The 21,911-nt window shown below is 42.9% G+C and overlaps 1 protein-coding gene and 1 long non-coding RNA gene across 5 annotated transcripts in view; one reads left to right on the forward strand and one right to left on the reverse strand.

The window, feature by feature from the left end:
- The window catches only part of LOC140427995 (limbic system-associated membrane protein-like), a 1,212,363-nt gene that overhangs the window by 904,359 nt on the left and 286,093 nt on the right, over positions 1-21,911 (reverse strand). The window contains exon 1 of one of the 4 annotated variants that reach the window (XM_072513935.1): positions 16,478-16,604. The exons of the other annotated variants lie outside the window; for them this stretch is intronic. Coding sequence (XP_072370036.1) covers positions 16,478-16,494 — 17 coding nt within the window. The 5' untranslated portion in view covers positions 16,495-16,604. Of the gene's footprint in view, positions 1-16,477; positions 16,605-21,911 lie in introns of those variants that run through there. 4 annotated transcript variants of the gene reach the window in all.
- Positions 1-21,911, forward strand: part of LOC140427996 (uncharacterized) — a 43,145-nt gene that overhangs the window by 1,377 nt on the left and 19,857 nt on the right. The gene's annotated exons all lie outside the window — the stretch shown is intronic.

Here is a 21,911-nt window from a genome sequence, read left to right on the forward strand (position 1 = left end):
CCTGGGGGGGCACGGGGCGATCTGGCCCCGGGAGGTGCCCCCACGGTGGCCTAGCCCGCGATCGGGGCCCACCGATCCGCGGGCGGGCCTGTGCCGTGGGGGCACTCTTTTCCTTCCGCCTTTGCCACGGTCTCCACCATGGCGGAGGTGGAAGAGACTCTCTCCACTGTGCATGTGCGGGAATGCCGTCAGTGGCCGCTAACGCTCCCGCGCATGCACCGCCCGGAGATGTCATTTCCGCGCCAGCTGGCGGGGCACCAAAGGCCTTTTCAGCCAGCTGGCGGGGCGTAAATTCGTCTGGCGCGGGCCTAGCCCCTTAAGGTTGGGGCTTGGCCCCCCAAGATGTGGAGCATTCCGCACCTTTGGGGCGGCGCAATGCCCGACTGATTTGCGCCGTTTTGGGCGCCAGTCGGCGGACATCGTGCCGATACCGGAGAATTACGCCCCAGGACACCATCACAAGAATACCAAGGGCAGAATTCCCCAGTGCGTCCTGCTCCCAAGTGTCATGTGAGAGTACCTTTAAGAAATGGGTGTTTACTACTGCAGTGATGTCAGAGAGTGGGTGGAGCTGGGCTGACTGTCAGCCTTTTACTTTCGTTTTAGACTGTTTGCTGCAGGGTGTGTTTTAGTTTTGTTTTCAGTGTTGGAGCTGAAGCCAGGCAGAGCAGGTGTACTGTTGATCACTCTGCCATGTAAAGACTGTCTCTTGATCATTTGGTGAATTCAGAATTATAAATGTTCTGAGTAGTGACTTTAGCCAAACGTGCTTCTGTTAAAGGTTATGTTTTTTGTAAGGCTTCTGGATGTTAAAAGGACAGCTTATGGATTACTTAGTGCTGTAGTCATTGGGGGTTGTATTTGAATGAATGGTTGCTAAGATGTGCACTGTATGTTTTAAAAAGGTTAACTTAAGTTCATGGAATAAACATTGTTTTGCTTTAAAAAATACTTTTCCATTTCTGCTCTACCACACCTGTAGAGTGGGCCGTGGGCTCCCCATACCACAATCTAATAAAAGTTGTGGGTCAGGTTAACTCCATGATACACTTTGGGGTTCTCTAAATCCTGGCCCATAACAAATTGGGGGCTCATCCGGGATAAAAGTCTATTTATTGGATTGGCTTAGTGAACTTAAAGACAGTGAGGGATGAGCATGTTGTGGTTGCTTTTCAGGTGTGGTATTTCGGTTTAAGTGGGGAGTGTGTTGTGGACAATGGCTCTTTCAGAGGCTCAGAGGTTTTTGTGGGTGGAGACAGTCACACGCAGTACCTTACAGACAGAGACTAAAAGCAGACTGTTAGATTTGGCAAAAACATTGCAGTTAACATTACCTGACAAAATGTGAAAAGATTAGGTAATTATGGTGGTGGTTAAGCATTTAAAGTTGCCTGAGATACAGTTTGATTCATTGGAAATGGCAAAAATTCAGTTACAACTTAAACAAATGAAACATGAGAAAGAATTAAAGCAGCTTGAATACAAAAGAGATAGAGAAGAAAAAGAAAGAGAAAGGGAGATACAGATCAGGGAAAAAGATAAAGATAGAGAATTTGAACTTCAGAAAATGGCCATGAAACATGACAGTCAGTTAAAATTGGCAGGCATAAAGGGAAACGTACAGTTGGATGATATTGTTGAGGATAGTGAGAAAGAGCGTCATAGTCGAAGGCTTGGTGGGGATCTATTTAAATATGTCCAAGCATTGCCAAGGTTTGACGAGAAGGAAGTGAAATCCTTTTTCATTTCATTTGAGAAGGTAGCTAAACAGGACATGTGGGTATTACTGATTCAAACAAAGCTGATAGGTAGGGCTAGTGAAGTGTTTGCATCACGACCGGAGGAGGTAACACAGTCGTATGAGGAGGTAAAAAATCCATCTTAGGTGCATATGAACTAGTGCCTGAAGCCTACAGACAAAGGTTTAGAAATTTAAGGAAAGAACCTGGTCAAACATACATGGAGTTTGAAATGCTCAGAGTAATTTTGATAGGTGGATAAGGGCTTTGAAAATAGACACGTATGAAGCTCTCAGAGAAATTATACTTTTGGAGAAGTTTAAAAATTCAATTCCTGATGTACTGAGAACTCATATGGAAGAACAGAGGGTTAAAACTGAGATTAGCAGCAGAAATGGCAGATAATTATGAATTAGTTCATAAATCAAAGTTTGGTTTCCAACATCAGTTTCAGCCTGTGAGGGATAGAAACTGGGGACATGGTAAAGGTAAAGGTGATCTGTGGGAGATAATAAGGAGAGTGTACCTCAGATTTAAAAAGAAATCCAGGAGGGTGGAAAAGAAATGAAAAGTTTCAAATGTTTTCACTGTAATAAACTAGGCCATGTAACGTCACAGTGTTGGTGGTTGAAGAAAAGCACTGGGAAGGCTGATATGGTAAAACAGTATAAGACAGTGGGGTTTGTTAAAGTGATAAAGGAAAGCCCAAGTGAAGCGAAGGAGGTGCAAAAGATTATACAGCCTGATCAAGAGGTGATTGATAAGAAGGTGCCAGATCTCTTGAAAGAATTTACTTGTGTGGGTAAAGTTTACTCATGTGTGTCAGGAGGAGCAGGTAAATAAGTCACAATTTTAAGAGATACGGGAGCTAGTCACTCTTTAATGGTAAGAGATAAGGAGTTATGTAGTTTGGGAAGAATGTTGCCAGAAAAGGTGGTAATATGTGGAATTTAGGGTGAGAGGAGTAGTGTTCAATTATATAAGGTAAGGTTGGAAAGTCCAGTGAAGAATGGTGAAGTGGTAGTAAGAGAAATAGAGAAACTATCTTGTCAAGGAATCCAGTTTATCTTGGGTAATGATATAGATGGAACACAGGTGGGAGTGATGCCTACTGTGGTTGATACGCCAGTAGAATATCAGACAACTTAAGTGTTGAAGGTCGAATATCCTGGGATTTTTCCGGATTGTGCAGTAACAAGGTCGCAAAGTCACAGGTTAAGACAAGAGGAGAAATCAAAGAGAGAAGATGAAGTTGGAGTGCAATTATGAGAAATGATTTTTGATCAGATGGTTGAAAAAGAACAAGAACAGGTGGAGGATGAGACGGATATTTGTAGTTCAGGAAAATTGGCATAGTCACAACAAAAAGGTATAGAAATAAAACGGATGAATCAGAAAGCATACATGGAAGAGGAATCTGAGTGTATACCAGGGTGTTATTACCGTAAAAGTAATGTCTTGATGAGAAAATGGAGACCTTTACATATGCAGGCGAATGAAAAGTGGGCAGAAGTTCATCAAGTAGTATTGCCGGTAGGGTATAGAAAGGAGGTGTTGCAAGTTGCACATGAGGTGCCAGTGGGATGTCCTTTGGGAATAAGGAAAACTCAAGCTCAAATAAAAAAACAGCCTGGACTACATAAAGATGTGGTTAAATTTTGTCAATCATGTCACACATGTCAAGTGATAGGGAAACTTCAAGCAGTGATAAAACCAGCACCCTTAATACTCATTCCAGCATTTGGGGAACCTTTTACAAGGGTCCTAATTGATTGTGTAGGACCGCTTCCGAAAATGAAAAGTGGGAATCAATATCTATTGACGATAATGAATGTGTCTACTAGGTTTCCAGAGGCCATTCCAGTACGTAATATTACAGCTAAAAAGATTGTGGAGGAGTTACTTAAATTCTTCACTAGATATGGACTACCCACAGAAATACAATCGGATCAAGGATTAAATAATAGCTCCAGGTTATTCAAAGAAGTTATGGATAACTTAGGAATAAAACAATTTATATCAACTGCGTACCATCCAGAATCGCAGGGAACGTTAGAAAGGTGGCATCAGACATTAAAGGCAATGTTGAGGGCTGATTGTCAAGATTATCCAGAGGATTGGGATAAAGGAATTCCATTCATACTGTTTGCAATTAGGGATGCACCTAATGAGTCAACCAAATGTAGTCCTTTTGAACTAATGTTTGGTCATGAGGTAAGAGGACCACTTAAATTGATTAAGGAATAATTGGTGAGTGAGAAATCGGAAATTACATTATTGGATTACGTGTCAAATTTTAGGGAATGATTAAATAGAGCAGGAGAATTGGCTGGACAACATTTAAAAGTTGCACAAAATGTGACGAAACGGGTAGCGGACAAAAAATCCAAAGTTCGTAGTTTTGCCAGTGGAGATAAAGTTTTTGTGTTGTTACCAGTGGTAGGTGAACCTTTAAAAGCAAGGTTTTGTGGACCTTTTCAGATTGAAAGCAAATTAAGTGAGGTGAATTTTGTGGCAAAAACGCCGGATAGAAGGAAAACTCACCGAGTGTGTCATGTGAATTTACTGAAAAGACATTTTGAAAGGGAAGGAGAGGAAAAGGAGGACATTTTAATGATTCTTACTCAAAGTGATGAACCAAATCCAGATGACTGAATTTGACATACCTCAAATTAAACTCGAAAATGAGGATGTTCTTAAAAATTGGGACAAATTGTTGAGTTACCTACCAGAGGAAAAACGGACTGACCTGAAAGAGTTATTGATATCACATGGGCAAGATTGTAGAGATAAATTGGGAAGTACTAAAATGGCTATACATGATGTAGATGTGGGAAATGCTGTTCTAATCAAACAACATCCATACAGACTTAACCCTTTAAAATTTGCACAGGTTAACAAAGAGATTGAGAGTATGCTTAGAAATGGCATAATTGAAGTGGGTTGCAGCCAATGGAGCTCACACATAGTGATGGTACCTAAATAAGACGGTACCCAATGGTTGTGTGTGGACTATAGAAAGGTTAATGCAGTTACAAGAACGGACTCTTATCCTATCCCACGTTTGGAGGATTGCATTGAGAAAGTGGGACAATCAGCTTTTATTTCCACACTGGATTTACTTAAAGGCTACTGGCAGGTACCTTTATTCAAAAGGGTGAAGGAGATTTCAGCTTTTGTGACTCTAGATGGTATATACCAATTCAAAGTTATGCCATTTGGTATGAAAAACGCCCCAGCCACATTTCAATGGTTAACTAACAAAGTTGTTTCAGGATTACCCAATTGTGCGGTATACATCGACGATCTGGTAATTTTCAGCCAGACATGGACAGAACATTTGAAACATCTGATGGAGTTATTTGAACGACTTCAGGAGGCGGGTTTGGTGATCAAGTGAATTTGGAAAGGCCCAAGTCACTTTCCTTGGCCATACAATCGGACAGGATCGAATGGTCCCACGTGATGTGAAAACAAAGGTTATTGGGGAGTTTCCAATACCCTCGACAAGACGGGAAATAACGCGATTTCTTGGTATGAGTGGGTTTTACCGGAAATTCGTACCCAATGTTAGCAGTGTGGTCGCTCCACCGACGGACTTGCTCAAGAAGCGTACCAAATTCCAGTGGACAGCGGAGTGTCAACAGGCATTTGATGGCCTGAAGGCTGTGTTAACCACTGCTCCTATGTTAGCCATCCCAAATTATACAAAACCATTCAAAGTGGCGGTTGATGCGAGTGATGTGGTTGTAGGTGCGGTGCTTCTACAAGACGACGACGAAGGGCTAAAGTGGCCTATTGGTTATTTTTCAGAGAAATTGAATTCTCACCAGAAAAAATATTCCACGATTGAGAAGGAAACTGAGTTTAGTGCTGGCTTTGCAACATTTTCTCATTTATATGACCAGCAATCCGTCTGACACCGTTTTATATACTGATCATAATCCGTTGATGTTTTTGGAGCGATTCCGGAATAACAATGCAAGACTGTTTCGCTGGAGTTTATTGTTGCAGCCATTTGATTTAAAAATAGTACATATGGCAGGACGAGAAAACGTGATAGCTGATGCTTTGTCACGAATGTGATGAACGAAAGCAGTTTCAGTTGGAGGAAGAAGAACAAAAATGGACAATATTATTATACCTGTTTGCGTGTGCTATTTTTTTTAAACAAAAAAGTATATTTACTGTGTGCACTTGTTAAAGGATAGTGACGAGGTGAAAAATGAAACCACTTGAAGTTGATGGTTTATTTTTTTTCTTGGGGGGAGGTGTCATGTGAGAGTATCTTTAAGAAATGGGTGTTTATAAATGGGTGTGTATATAAATATCTGTAGTGAGAGTACCTTTAAGAAATGGGTGTTTACTACTGCAGTGATGTCAGAGAGTGGGTGGAGCTGGGCTGTCCGTCAGCTTTTTAATTTTGTTTGCTGCAGGGTGTGTTTTAGTTTCGTTTTCAGTGTTGGAGCTGAAGTCAGACAGAGCAGGTGTACTGTTGATCTCTCTACCATTAAAAGACTGTCTCTTGATCATTTGGTGAATTCAGAATTATAAATGTTCTGAGTAGTGACTTTAACCTAACGTGCTTCTGTTGGAGGTTATGTTTTTTGTAAGTCTTCTGGATGTTAAAAGGACAGCTTACGGATTACTTAGTGTTGTAGTCTTTGGGGGTTGTATTTGAATTAATTGTTGCTAAGATGTTCACTGTATGTTTTAAAAAGGTTAACTTAAGTTCATGGAATAAACATTGTTTTGCTTTAAAAAATACTTTCCCATTTCTGCTCTACCACACCTGTAGAGGGGACCGTGTGCTCTCCATACCACAGTCTAGTAAAAGTTGTGGGTCAGGTGAACTCCATGATACACTTTGGGGTTGTCTAAACCCTGGCCCATAACACAAGACCTTTCAGGCCCGCCAAAGTCGACCCTCCTGGCTGGTTTCCCGAGGGCGACCCAGGTGAAGAATTTAAATCGCCACTGACTTTGGCTGAACTGGAAGATCCTTCTAGTGGCTGATGACAAGTCACCTCTGCTGCAGGAAAACCCGCCGCCGGGGGAGGGGGGTGGGGGGGGGGGGGGGGAGGATTTTGCCCCAATTCTCAAATGGAACAACAATTTATATGTGAGAAAAGAAAAAAAAGAGTGCTTGATCAAATTGAAAGTGGACTCTTGATTGGTGGAAGCAGCTGCCATGGAACAGTCAATTATAAAGCGTTTTTAATGAAATTCAATCCAAGTGCAGTCGACTCTGATTGGTCAAGATATTGCAATGGGGATTGATCCAGGGAATGGCTGTCCCCCAAGACACAATGCATGAACATATTCTTTCTATTTGCAAAGGACAGGGCCCTGTGTATGAACATACATAGCTTCCAGAACGCGCAAGTGAGCCACACTGTGTGCCCGACTGATAATCTTAAATTGGTTGTTGATGTAATATTTAGCAAGCTCTGGTTTGTTTAGTAAGTCTTGTCCAATCGTATAATCATATTTAATGTTGGACACTATGTTCTGAGTTTTGCAAACACTCCCTAGTTGCATATGGCCAGTATTTTGCTTATTGCGAAAGGAAGCGCTGTTTGATATGTTCCACAAGTTATTTGGACATATGGCCTACATACCTGGTATCACACCACCATTAAAATTCATAGACCATGTTACTGATTTGTGTGGTAGGTAGAACGTATTTTTGGCTTGATGTCAGTATCCTGTTGGTCGGGAATACCACTCACATTGCTACAGTAAGGTAGCAATGTGAAATGACTAGCTTCACCTGTTGTTCAAATTTTTGCAGCACCTTACCCTTCTAGGGGAACCTAAAGTAAACTGGGAACTTTTAAGGACTGAAAGTGGTGGTCTTAGCCCCATTCATGAGTTTGCGCAATATACACCGAGCAATGATCTGATCAGCGTAGCCATTATCTTGTAGATTGCTTTGATGTGCCCTATTTTGGCATCAAGCTTGCATGATGAGCAAATAGCTCAGGCTCTATTGATGGGTTGCTAACATGGCCAATTTTGTAGCATGTGAAACTGTAACAATCACAAAATGTATGTTGATCAGTGAAGGTGAGTTTACAGTAGACAGTAGAAGAGAGCTCATTGGCAGATTTATCTAATACCAATTCAGGGAAAGGGAACTTGTTTGACTGCTCTATTTCTAACATGAATTTGAGTGCAGGATGCTGATTAGCCTTGATCAGAGTCCAGATGTCATTCAATCGATACACTTCTCATGTTGTATAAATTTTATTCAATTTGAGATTTGGTATTCTTGTGATTATGTTGTGATAAATCCAAGACAAAAAGCTTCCACAACATACCTCTTCTTTTTAGAAATACAATAAAGTTCTTTCTTGGCATTTTCCACGGGCTATTATTAGATCATTATGAATGCTTAGCTGAGTTTCAAAAGCTACAATTATCTCAGCAGGGCATTCAAAGTTAATCGTTTGATTAACAGTTCAAAGGTGCTATTGAAGAATTAGCTCTTTTGAAGTGGCCACTGAATAGAAATCTATTTATTTCCAGAATAGATTATCACTTGAGGAAATTTAAAAGCTTTGAATAGGTTTCATGGATGGGAGATTTTTCACAATCAAGTGTATATGAGTGAGAGCTGTATTAGATTAATCGGAGTTTATTTATTTCATTTCCACATGGCTTGTGACATCCTCCCAAGGTGGATTCTGCATCAGTAGATTTGAAGGTTGTATGAGGGGTATGAGGGGCCATGGGGAATTGTTGGGGGTGAGGAGGTGTGAAGGGGTGGAATAGAGAGCCCAAAGCAAACCAGACAAAAAACTGAGGTGAACCTATTAAACAGCCTGTCTTAGCACTTGCCCACCTCTGTCCCAGCCTTGGCTGCCTAAAATTGGGTTAATTCATAAAATCAAAGAATTTAAAGTGCAGAAGGAGGCCGTTCAACCCATCGAGTCTGCATCGACCCCTGGAAAGAGCACCCCACTTAAGCCCACAGCTCCAGCCTATCCCCGTACCCCAGTAACCCCACGTAACCTTTCTTTGGACAATTAAGGGCAATTTAGCATGGCCAATCCATCTAACCTGAACATCTTTGGACTGTGAGAGGAAACCGGAGCATCCAGAGGAAACCCAATTTTAAAATAAAGGCAGTTCTAAGCTGCCTGCTTTCACAGTAGAAATCTGACCCTTTGTATCTATTTAAAAATAAATGTGCAGTGCAATAGTAGCCATTTAGAGAATCAAATCTCATGCTTTCCCTCACTATAGTGTGCAAAATGAATTCATTTAAGTAGAAACAGAACATTCCTGCAGTGACATATACCAGAACACATACACATAATTTGTAAGTATTTGAAAACAAAACATACAGTGGGGGGGGGGGGAGGGTTTGCCCCTGGTGGCTGCCATGGAGGATTGGAAAACCAGCTGGAGGCTCGCGTGAAACTCATTTTCATCTTGCTGATGGGATGCAGATGGAGGCCCGACCACCCATGCCTGATTTTCCACGGCTGGCGCAGCAGACAAACAAACCGGTCCTAATCACGTCTGGAACGATATGGCGTGCAGATGTCAGAACTCAACTGAACAATGCCTGAGGCTGCCTCTGGAGTTCAGGATCGAGGCTGCGAGCAACACTGGACCCCAGAACACCACATTAGGGGTGGGAGGGAACACCTAGCGGTGCACCTTCCAGATTCGGTGACCTGCAGGGGACCCACTTTGCAGCCTCAGATTGGATTGGATTGGATTGGATTTGTTTATTGTCACATGTACTGAAAAGTATTTTTCTGCGAGCAGCTCAACCGATCATTAAATACATGGGAAGAAAAGGGAATAAAAGAAAATACATAATAGTGCAACACAACATATACAATGTAACTACATCAGCACTGGCATCGGATGAAGCATACAGGGTGTAGTGTTGATGAGGTCAGTCCATAAGATGGTCATTTAGGAGTCTTGTGACAGTGGGGAAGAAGCTGTTTTTGAGTCTGTTTGTGCGTGTTCTCAGACTTCTGTATCTCCTGCCCGATGGAAGAAGTTGGAAGAGTGAGTAAGCCGGGTGGGAGGGATCTTTGATTATACTGCCCGCTTTCCCCAGGCAGCGGGAGGTGTAGATGGAGTCAATGGATGGGAGGCAGGTTCGTGTGATGGACTGGGCGGTGTTCACGACTCTCTGAAGTTTCTTGCAGTCCTGGGCCGAGCAGTTGCCATACCAGGCTGTGATGCAGACCGATAGGATGCTTTCTATGGTGCATCTGTAAAAGTTTGTAAGGGTTAATGTGCACATGCCGAATTTCCTTAGTTTCCTGAGGAAGTATAGGCGCTGTTGTGCTTTCTTGGTGGTAGCGTCGACGTGGGTGGACCAGGATAGATTTTTGGAGATGTGCACCCCTAGGAATTTGAAACTGCTAACCATCTCCACCTCGGCCCCGTTGATGCTGACAGGGGTGTGTACAGTACTTTGCTTCCTGAAGTCAATGACCAGCTCTTTAATTTTGCTGGCATTGAGGGAGAGATTGTTGTCGCTACACCACTCCACTAGGTTCTCTATCTCCCGCCTGTATTCTGAATGTTCCTGGCATCCTCTTTCTCAGAGATTCATCTTCCTTCTTCAAAAGTGGGTCAGTAAATTTGGGAGCCTTTTCAACATGGCACCCAGATAGGACGGCAGACTACACGCTATCAGGTCTGGCCCAACATGGAATATGGCGCAACATACCTGGATACATAATTAATGATGATGAGGTGCGAGGATTTGGCATGTTTTTCCGCCAGCCTCTGCCACGGGACTTAGTTCGCAGATGGGAGAAATCCACCCACAGTTTACAATATTTTGCATTTATACAGCACTGTTCATGTAGAAAAACAAAATGCTTTACAGAGTATTAGTCATAACAAGCAGCAAACAGCCAAAGGAACTATAAGGAGGGATGATTTTAAAGAGGACAGTGGGGCAGAGGGTTTCTGGCCGATAATGGCAGGGTGAAAGGAAACTAAGTGCACTTGAGACAAAAATAAGAGGAATAGAGAGTGTCATGCTCAGCAAAGGCATGACTTTAAATATGTATAGAGTTTCTGGAATTGCCTGTTCACCTGAAAAATGGCCATTAAAGGCTGCTCAGATGGCTGCCAAGGATCAGGTGCTTTTTGCAATTTCTGTGTGAACTCTGAAATGAGCATAGGTGCGGTTTCCCTTCTTAAATGGTCATATCAACACAAAATCTTATGTGGAATTTACGTCTCCTAATATTTGTGCAACTCACAAATCTAAAGCAGACCTGAACCTTGTGCTTATTTGAGCCGTCCAATCAGCAGTCCGGGAAGCAGGCACAAAATGTGCTTATGACTGCGATTGGTCCCCGATCGCAATTTCACGTTGGCTAGCTGATTAACAGACAGCTAGCAAGAAATGCATGCTGAGAAAGGCTCAGTGCTGTCATGGGCACTGGGAAGAGTATGGACGTACAGAAAAGTGACGGTGCAGGCAGGCACTTCGAATGAGTTCCCTTGAGGCAGGCAGCTGCTGCTGAGCTGTCTTGGGGAGGTACAGACCTGCGCAAATTAAATGAGTTTTTAAAAATGCATTAAACTGTATCAATGCAGCATGTTCAAGCACCTGAAAGCAGAATTCAGGAAGCATCAGTCTCCAGGCATATTTTCAATTTATATTTCACCTTGGACATTTCATCGCACCCTGGATTGAGAGTATAGTGAAAATGTGAAAGCTGCCTGGCCAATAGGCCCATCCACCAACTGTAAAACTGGCAGCTTAATTGTCAATGGGCATGCTTTGAACTGCTGCAAGCACCTGCCTGGTGAAATATTGCGTGAGCGCGTGTTGATGTCAAGACACACATTTCTTACGCAATTTCATGTCCTGTCAGGTTGGATGCATGTCCACCCAAATGACAAAATTCTGGCCCTAAATTTATCGCCTCTGACCTTGAAACTTAAAAACATCTAGATCGAAACAGTTTATCATAGGCAGGTGCAAGTGGCTACCATCCACGAGTCATTGTGTAGCAATGCTCTGAAATTCAGAACATTCTGCGTGGACAATCAAAGTATTGGTTATGTGATGGCAGGACCAAAACTGATCACAGGTAAGCAATCTTATTCCCCCAAGAATTATGGAGAAACCAGTTAATCTTCACAGTATGAAACAGCAGCTAATGCAGTAACATTTATGTCTTAAGGTTAGAGATTGCAATATAGCAAGGTTTCCAAGCCTGTTCTTTTTCAATATCACCACAACAGAAAATTGACCCTCTAGTAATAAGAATACAAAATAATACAAAATTCAAACCAGTTTCAAAAAGGCAAGGTGGCCTTATGCCTTACAGAAACATAATGGAATGTACACTGGATAGAACGATTCCATTCAGGCCATCATGTCAATGCTGACTCTCCGCAAGAATAGTTCAGTTCATCCTACTTCTCAACCCTTTCCCTACAGCTCTACAATTTTTTTCTAATTGAATAACTAGACAATTTCCACTTCAAAACACAATTGAATCTATCTCTCAGGTAGTGTATTGCAGACACAAAACAGTCTATGCATAAACATGTGTTTATGCTCTTGGTTCTTTTGCCATTCACCTTAACACAGTGACCTCTGGCTCACAGCCTTTTCCCAATGCGAACAGTTTATCCCCATCTATCCTGTCCAGATCCATCATGACTTTGCACACTTCTTTCAAATCTTCTCTCAACCTTCAATGTAAATGAAAAACAACACCAGTTTCTCCAATATATCCATGTAATTGAAGTCTCTCATCCTCAAATGCCTACACATCCTTCCAAAAGTGTGGTGTCCAGAATTGAATAGAATTCTCCAATTGAGGCCAAATTAGCGTTTTATACAGGTTCACCAAAACCTTCTTGCTTTTGCACTAGGCCAGGATGCAATCTGCCTTATTATTGATTTTATGCACCTGCCCTTCCACTTTTAATGATTTGTGCACATGTACTCCCAGGTCTCCCTGTTCACTGCACTCCCTTTAAATTGTATCCTTTATTCTTCCCTTGTTCTTCCTAACAAAATGTATCAATTCACATTTCTTGATTCCCCCTGTCGTTAGGCATTCACTCCTCAACTATAATCCTTACCAAAGGCAATCATCCAATGGGACAGCTCACATTTAATGCTCAAGTCTGCTTCAAGAGGGCCAGGTGGCTTGTGGGCACTGTTGTCTCTGCAATTCTCTGAAAATCCACATGGAACCTTTCAACTCCCTTTTCTGTTTCCTTAATCCATATGAGGAGATGGTGATATGGTGGTACTTTCACTCGACTGGTAATTCTGAAGCCCCGGCTAATGCTCTGGGGGACATGGGTTAAAATCCCACCATGGCAGCTCATGAAATTTAAATTCAAATAGACCCCAAATTAAAAGTGAGTCTCAGCAATGGTGACCACAAAACTATTGTTGACTGTTCTTAGAACCCATCTGGTTCACTAATGCCCATTGAGGAAGGAAATTGCCAAACATACCTGGTCTTCCTACATGTGACTCCAAATCCACAGCAATGTGGTTGACTCTTAACTGTCCTCTGAAATGGTGTGGAAGTCACTGAGTTCAAGGACAATCAGGTTTTGGCATCAAATGCTGTCTTTTCCAATGACAGCAACATTCCATGAGAGAATATAGATCTTTGTTATTGGATGTATAATGGGAAATGACTCCAGAAAGAAAGACAATAGTGTGGAATTCAATTATGGATCTGTTGACTCTACTCATCGCCTTGAACAATGATGTAATAAGTGAGATATCATGTTGTCCTCCTCCCCAAGAGGGCAGTGGAAATGCTTTTAGAATTTCCAGACAGCATCCCAGCAGAGGTCAAACATCCCTGCTGGCTCTGGTAGTCCCTGGTTTGCGACTGATCAAAATTGAGGAAGCTTAATTCAGGAAGACATTGAACACTTCGAGTGACTTTGTCAGCAACACACAGAGGAAAAGTTGAGGTATTGAAGAGAGTGCACAAACCTCCAAACAACTCATCTACCTAACCCTCCAAGTACTACCTTTCCCACATATGACAGAAGCTGCAGAGTGCACATTGGACTTATCAGACATCACAGAACTCATCAAACTGGAGTGGAAGCAAGTTAACCTTGATTCAAAGTGATTTTCTAAGGAGGATAGTAATATGTACCCTGATTGCATAATGATAGTTTTGCATAGCTCAAGAGAGTTCTTCGAAAGATATTGGTTGGGAGATGTAGGGCCATTTGTTCTAACTACTCTTTCAAAACACATGGAGAGTCTTGCTGAATAATACCTTCAGTCAGAAACAATCCTTAAGGACCATGAGAGCAAAGGGTACTTTGATCTTCCTTGGGTTGTTTAATGAAGCAACACTACTTAAGATTGTTGCATAGCAGATACATGGCCAAAGTGTTCTCCTGAATAGTTCAAAGCATGGAAGGGCACCTGCCTACCCAAATATTTCACTGAACACCCTGGAGGGGAAGTCATCAATACACTGGGAAATTCTCTTTGACAGCAATCCATGTGTGAAGGCTTGGATTAAGCAGCTGATGATAAGTAAATCTGATACCAGCACAGCAAATTTGGATGACTCAAAATCAGGTTATTTTCATGTAAATCAGCCAACATGCATTGACCCTTGCAACGTGCTGTAGGCAGAGCTGATAAAGAAACTCAGCCTTGGACTGACAGCTGCTGGCAGGCACACAAACACACTCTCACACACCCAGGGCGCGATTCTCCGTTCCCGCGCCGGTTGGGAGAATCGCCTGAGTCGCCAAATCTTCCCACGACGCCAGTCCGACCCCCTCCCGTGATTCTCCCAAGCGGCGAGAACGGCCCCCTCGAGTTCCGCACGGTGCAGGCCGGAGAATCGCCCGAGACGCCCAAAATGGCGATTCTCCAGCACCCCTGCTATTCTCAGGCCCAGATGGGCCGAGCGGCCAGCCCAAAACGGCGGGTTCCCCCTGGCGCCGTCCACACCTGGTCGCTGCCGGCAGGAACAGTGCGGGAACGCTGGGGGGGCGGCCTGCGGGGGGGGGGGGGGGGGTATGAAATGGGGTGTGGCCCGCAATCGGTGCCCACCGATCGTCGGGCCGTCCTCTCTGAAGGAGGACCTCCTTTCTTCCGCAGCCCCGCATGATCCGTCTGACATCTTCTTGCGGGGCGGACACGGAGAGGACGGCAACCACGCATGCGCGTGTTGGCGCTGGCCAACCCGTGCACGTGGGTGACGCCAGTTATGCGGCGCCGGCCGCGTCATGTAATGCGGCACCTTTACACGGCGCTAAGGCCTGGCATGCGTAAATGATGCGGCGCCGCTCCTAGCCCATTATCGGGCCCTGAATTGGTCAGGATAGGGGCCGTTTCGCGCCGTCGTGAACCTCAACGGCGTTCACGATGGCGCGAACACTCTGCCTCCATTTCGGAGAATCCCGCCCCCAGTGTTCAGTGCCAGCCATGATTGGATTGTATGCACGTATTCAATTGATCCTGAAGCTCCCTACCTCTAACTGATAGAATCATGATTCCATTGCTTGTGCTCTGAAGGATTACAGCAATGTGGTTTCACAATTTTTGTTGAGGTTTGCTGCCACCACAGTGCTTATAAACAGCACTGATACACTGTCCACTCAAGATTAGTAAACCAATCTGACCAAACTGGAGTTATTTTAAATGTCCCATCCTGTCGTAAAGACAATACACACAATTCAATCTGCTCAATAAAATGTTGCTGTGATTTGCAAGGAACAAACTAGTGCAATGTAGATTCACTAAAACTGTCCTGGATGAAGATTATATTCAAATCACCTTGGACAATTTGTTTAATTAGGCACATTACTAACTTGATGATTGAAAGTTTTTGAGATTGTTTTGCCATATTAAGTAATGGATTATATCCATGGCTTGTATCAGGAAGGATCTTATGCTGATCTGAAAGCATTATTTCTTTAGCAAAAATCAACAGAGCAATTATTTCCTAAAACATCAGCAAAAAAGATTGATCCAACTGTTGCCAAGGTCTTTTAAACACAAATTTATGTTAAATATTTTCACCACAGTCCTCTTATTTGGACCATTTAAGATGGATTTTTAATTCATTCATTATGATCAACAATAGTTTATATGCACAAAAAATGTAAACAGTTTAATCGATCATTTTTACCAATAAACCCCATATTGATTTTAAGTCACACCTATAAATTTAGTGCAATTAGTTTCCATTTTCAGGGCATCCTTCGCATGAATAAAAAGCATTATTCACACGCAGAATGCTCAGTGAAAAATGGCATTATATGTCTGAACAGACTTTTATCAATTACAAAGTGCACTGCTTTCTGAAAGATTATTTGGAATCATAGATGACCTGAGGAAGCATAAGGTTATCAGTAAGGACAAACAATGAAGGAGGTGGAAAGGACTTAAATTCAAGAAGTGTGCAAGGTACTGATCCATTTATTATAATTTAATTTTTAAAGCATAAAGAACTCATTTATTTCCAAATCCAATGCTGCAATTTGGAAGATATATGAAACAGATTTGATTGGGTTTTTTCCAATGCAAGGTAATTTACAGAATTCAAAAAAATGGCAAAATAATTACTGTCAAGACATGATTGTCAGATGAAGTGTAAGACAACTGTTCATCCGAAACAATTTGTTCAGTCAGATGCAAAAGAAGCTATCTTGCTATAATTCTCAATCATGTGATATATTGAGCTGACAGTACTGGACAAATCACTGGACAAATGACTTACCTGCCATTAGCTTTCATCAAAAAAATGTGTCAATCTGCACCATCACATTGGCTACAAGGGATAGCTCCAAAACATGCTTTTTACTCCTTTTCTCTCTCCTGTCACTTCGGTCAGTGTTAATCTGATTTTCCTCTTACACTGTTTCTCTTTATCTTTCTTATCATCTCTTCAAAGTCAACATGGCTGTGGCTTTTATATCGGCTGTCTCTTGCTTGCTCTCATCATGCACAAAAATCCTTGTATGCAGTAGGTGCCTCACCTCTTTGATCTTTGGTATCATCACATCTTGGATGGAGATAAAAGAAATTCCAACACTCAACTGTCACATTTTTCTTAGGATTATAGTGACCATCAAATGCTCATGTTACTTCAGTGCATTCTCCTGGAGTTATACCAGCAGAACAGGTACTGTTCAGCTTCCTGCCTTCAGTGCCTATTGAGTACAAAAACATTTTAAACTTAATTTCCTCAATCTTCCAGTAATTGTAAATTCCACCGAAAACTGCATTTGGTCTTCACTGTGAACTGGTAGGATTCCTATGAGCCATAGTTTAATGTATCATCCCTTTAGAGACAGCAGCAGAAAGGCACAGGCTGTGCTGGCAGCACAAAAGGAATCCTAGGGCCTTCCAAATTGCCTTCACAGTTTTGTTAAGTATATGTTAGAGCTTGCTTAATAAATTATGTTTAATTTATAATTATTACTTATTTGTGCCCTGTTGAGTCAGGCACAACTGAGGACCCATTGTTAGAAATTAAGAATTCGGAATAAAGATATTTTAAATAAAAGGGTTTTATACTCATAGCCCCCAAAACCTACAGAGGTGGCAATTCCCTTGACTGCCTCTGGATTAAATATCAGCAGTGGCATGAGACCCTTTAGTGGGCACTAACTTCAGGGCCTCAATTATCATCCATGGGCGCCTGAAAATTGGCGCCGGAGAATACGGCAGCCGGCATCAGAGTGGCGGGGCGGGATTCACGCTGTCCATTAGAACATTACAGCGCAGTACAGGCCCTTCGGCCCTCGATGTTGGCCAAACTTTGAAACCAATCTAAAGCCCATCTACACTATTCCATTATCACCCATATGTTTATCCAATTATACCTGCCAAGGACTTCTCATGCCCCTCCTGGCTCTTCTTAGCTCTCTCTTTAGGTCCTTCCTGGCTAACTTGTAACTCTCAAGCACCCTAACTGAACCTTCACGTCTCATCTTTACATAAGCCTCCTTCTTCCTCTTGACAAGTGATTCAACTACTTTAGTAAACCACTGCTCCCTCGCTCGACCACTTCCTCCCTGCCTGACAGGTACATACTTATCAAGGACACGCAGTAGCTGTTCCTTGAACAAGCTCCACATTTCAATTGTGCCCATCCCCTGCAGTTTCCTTCCCCATCCTATGCATCTTAAGTCTTGCCTAATCGCATCATAATTGCCTTTCCCCCAGCTATAACTCTTGCCCTGCGGTATATACCTATCCCTTTCCATCGCTAACGTAAACGGAACCGAATTGTGGTCACTATCACCAAAGTGCTCATCTACCTCCAAATCTAACACCTGGCCTGGTTCATTACCCAGTACCAAATACAATGTGGCCTCGCCTCTTGTTGGCCTATCTACATACTGTGTCAGGAAACCCTCCTGCACACATTGGACAAATCGGACCCATCTAAACTACTCAAACTATAGCGTTTCAAGTCAATATTTGGAACGTTAAAGTCCCCCATAACAACTACCCTGTTACTTTTGCTCCTATCCAGAATCATCTTTGCAATCCTTTCCTCTACATCTCTGGAACTTTTCGGAGGCCTATAGAAAACTCCCAACAGGGTGACTCTCCTGTTTCTAACCTCAGCCCATACTACCTCAGTAGACGGGTCCTCATTAACCGCCCTTTCTGCCACCGTATTACTGTCCTTGACTAACAATGCCACACCTCCCCCTCTTTTACCACCTTCCCTGAGCTTACTGAAACATCTAAACCCCGGAACCTGCAACAACCATTCCTGTTCCTGCTCTATCCATGTCTCCGATTTGGCCACAACATCGAAGTCCCAGGTACCAACCCATGCTGCAAATTCACCCACCTTATTCCGGATGCTCCTGGCGTTGAAGTAGAGACACACTTCACACCACCTTCCTGCCTTCTCCGACCTGGCGGGGGGGTCAGAGAATCCCGCCCATGATACCATTTATATATCGGTAGAAAGATTGAAGAAATCAGAGCCGCGTGTCTGTGCTCTGTTCAAAGCAACAGTGAAACTAGACTGGATCACATTTTCCTTCTAGCGATGACATGCTGATAACCCTTAAATGCAAATTACAACACAGATTAGTTTTGCCTAATGTACCATTCTCATGTGGAAATATTTGTGTCCTATTAGGATCAGCGCCTATCATACTATACTTTTGGCAATCAATAGGTTTTGAACTCATTTATATACAATTCTCTCATGCAAGGACAGCATGTTTAAAGCTGATGTTTTCCATATTTAGTTTATTTCCCAAATAATGCAATTGCCATAGAAACAAAAACAAATATCTAGGCAGTATTTGTCTCAACTGTCTTGGGTGGAAAATTGACAATGAAGTGCATATGTTTTGCACACAAAACTGATCTCTGCTCCTGTCAATCAAATAATCTGGAATTGAACTGAGAAGTAGAGGTCAATGTTTTAGCACAAAACCTGAGCACATCCCAATTTCTCACAGTGCCACAAAGAAACAAACTAACTGTCAAATATATTGTCTTAGCAGAGTGATTCTCTTTACACAAAGGTGCAATTTAGTGCAGAGTAAACCATCACTGTCAATCAGTGCCTTAACCTGTTACAATTCAGATAAACATTTACTGTAAAATCCAATGTATCGATCACATCTACACAGAGGTTTCTGCAAACTTCCGAATATTCGGCAATAGCTAGTTGGCCAAGAAGACTGCACACTGGATTTTGCTGTGTCAAATTGTTTCGTCCACTATCAATGCAGTTACGTGAATCTTTACTCCATAACTTCCTTAAAACACTTCAATTTATATAGCATCATCTAATCATCTGAAAAGTGCTTTACACAACTCATTCTTTTTGGATGCGTAACGGCTATTATGAAGGAAAACACATTTTTCTGATTTTGTCTTTTCTTCGTCAGAAACATTTCCCTTGAATTTCTTTTCAAATATCTGACGATAAACTAAACTACCGTGCACAAAAAGCCATGAGTGCCTCCTCCTTATTTCAGAGAGCTAGCCTACCAATTCTTTAGATTTGCATGAGGAAACTACGTTGTTTACTCTCAACATTCTGAAAATATTGAAATTTAGAATTATTTTCATGTCAAAATCTATTAATCTTCAGATCAGAATAACGTTGGGTCACAAACTCAAATACCCCTCCAACCATCACATATCATTCCCATATCAAGTACAGCGACAGGCATAATATTGAACCTATCATGTGCATCTTGCCAGAAGTACTTCCAGAGTTCAGGCTGAAAATAAGTGATATTAGAGGCTGAATGCCTGAATTGAAGATTATAAGCATCTGGGAAAGACCCAAGACCAGTTCCAAATGATTTAGTAGTCTTTTAATTAAGTTGGGATGGGAACGGGGGTATGGGTGGGACGACGCATAAGAAAGAGAGTGTGTTCGGGAGAATAGGGTGAGCGTGTCATGGTAATGGGGGAAAAGAGCTTCAGGGGTGGGGATGTGGAGCTGTGTCTGGGGTTGGGAAGGAAAGCGTTGAGGTGGATGAGGGAAGAGAGCATCGGAGAGATGGGGGAAGAGAGACTCGGAGGGGGGGGGGGGGAGGATGGGAGAAGAGAACGTCAGGAGGGATGAGAGGTGTCATGGGGGATGGTACAAAGAAAGAATCATGGGGGTGGAGGGAAGAGAGCATTGTGGGGGGTGGGAAGAGAGGATGGGGATTCACAGTAGAGGTTCTTCAAGAGTGCAGGGGACAGGGGGAAGAGTGCAGGGGTCTGGGGGGGAGTGCAGAGGTGGGGGAAGAGCACAGGGGGTGGCGGAAGAGCACAGGCGGTGGGGGAAGAGCGCAAGGGTCAGCGGAAAGAGTATAGGGGACTGGGGGGAAAAGAGCAGGGGACTAGGGAAAAGTGCAGGAGCTGGGGGAAAGAACGCAGGGGGCTGGGGAAGAGCGCAGGGGGCTGGGGAAGAGCACGGGGGACGCTGAGGAAGAGCACCGGTGACTGGGGAAGTGCGCGGGGGCTGGGAGGAAAGAGCACAGGGGGCTGGGAAGAACGAGCGCAGGGGGCTGGTGAAGAGTGCAAGGGATTTGGGTAGAGCGCCACGTATGAGGGTAGAGTGCAGAGGGCTGGGGAACGGATGCAGGGGGAAGGGGAAAGAGTGCAGGGGTCTGTGGTAGAACCTAGGGATGTGGACAGAGTGCAGGGGGCTGGTGGATGAGCAGCAGAAGAATGTAGGGCTGGGGGAAGAACTCAATGGGCTGGGAAGAGCTTAAGGGTCCAGGAGGAGAGCGCAGGGGTCTCCGGGAAGACATAAAGGCTGGGGACAGCGCAGGGGGGGGGTTTGAGGAGAACATGGGGTGTTTGAGGATAGTACGGGGGGGGGGTTGTGGAGCGTGCGGGGGGGTCTTAGAAGAGCCTGGGATAGTTGGCGAGAGCGGGGGAAATGTGTGTTTCAGTGCATTGTGGAGTGTGAGAGAAATGTTCATGATGTAATTAAATTGCAAGTTTTCTGTTTTCTATTGTTCAGTGATATTTTGCTTTATCCCATATCCAGTACTATATTCTGTATAATGCTCCTTCACAATCCATCCAAAATTACAAAAAATACAAAAAAGTTATTTAGAAAATTAGGTTAATGGTGCCCTTGAACATAACATATAACATTTACTACCTTATCACCCAATTTGATTGGAACTTTTAATTTCCTTTGTGCCTCACGTCTACATATATTCACTGTTTCTCATCATGGAACGCCTGATTAATTTTTCTAAAAATGATGTTGATCTCAGTAATTTGTCGAGCAGAAACACAAATAGGAGAACGCTTTCATCTAAGAAGGGAAAATTAATTACAGAATTACAAGTCATTTTGGTGCTCTGCCAGAGCTGTTTGAAAGTCCAATTATCTAGAACAATGAGTTGTAATTTTGCTTTTTTTTAAACCCCATTCTAAGCGGTTTGCACTGTTAATTTTTGGGAGACAATAATCAGGCAGTAGTGGTGCAATGGTTAGTCAATCAATCGACCATCAATTGTCTACAGCTGTATTTCATTAAAATATTCATGCCTGATCAAATGGATCGCATTCCTTCTTTAAAATCTTTGAATCTGCAGCATATTTTGTAGCTTATGCAACCTTAGGCTAATGATACCCACTGTACCACGTCTACAATGTGCATGGTTATCATCTTCAAGGTGAAAGGGGAAACTAAGTCCCAATTAACACGCAGT

Source organism: Scyliorhinus torazame, chromosome 8 (assembly GCF_047496885.1).
Source record: "Scyliorhinus torazame isolate Kashiwa2021f chromosome 8, sScyTor2.1, whole genome shotgun sequence".
NCBI lineage: Eukaryota > Metazoa > Chordata > Chondrichthyes > Carcharhiniformes > Scyliorhinidae > Scyliorhinus > Scyliorhinus torazame.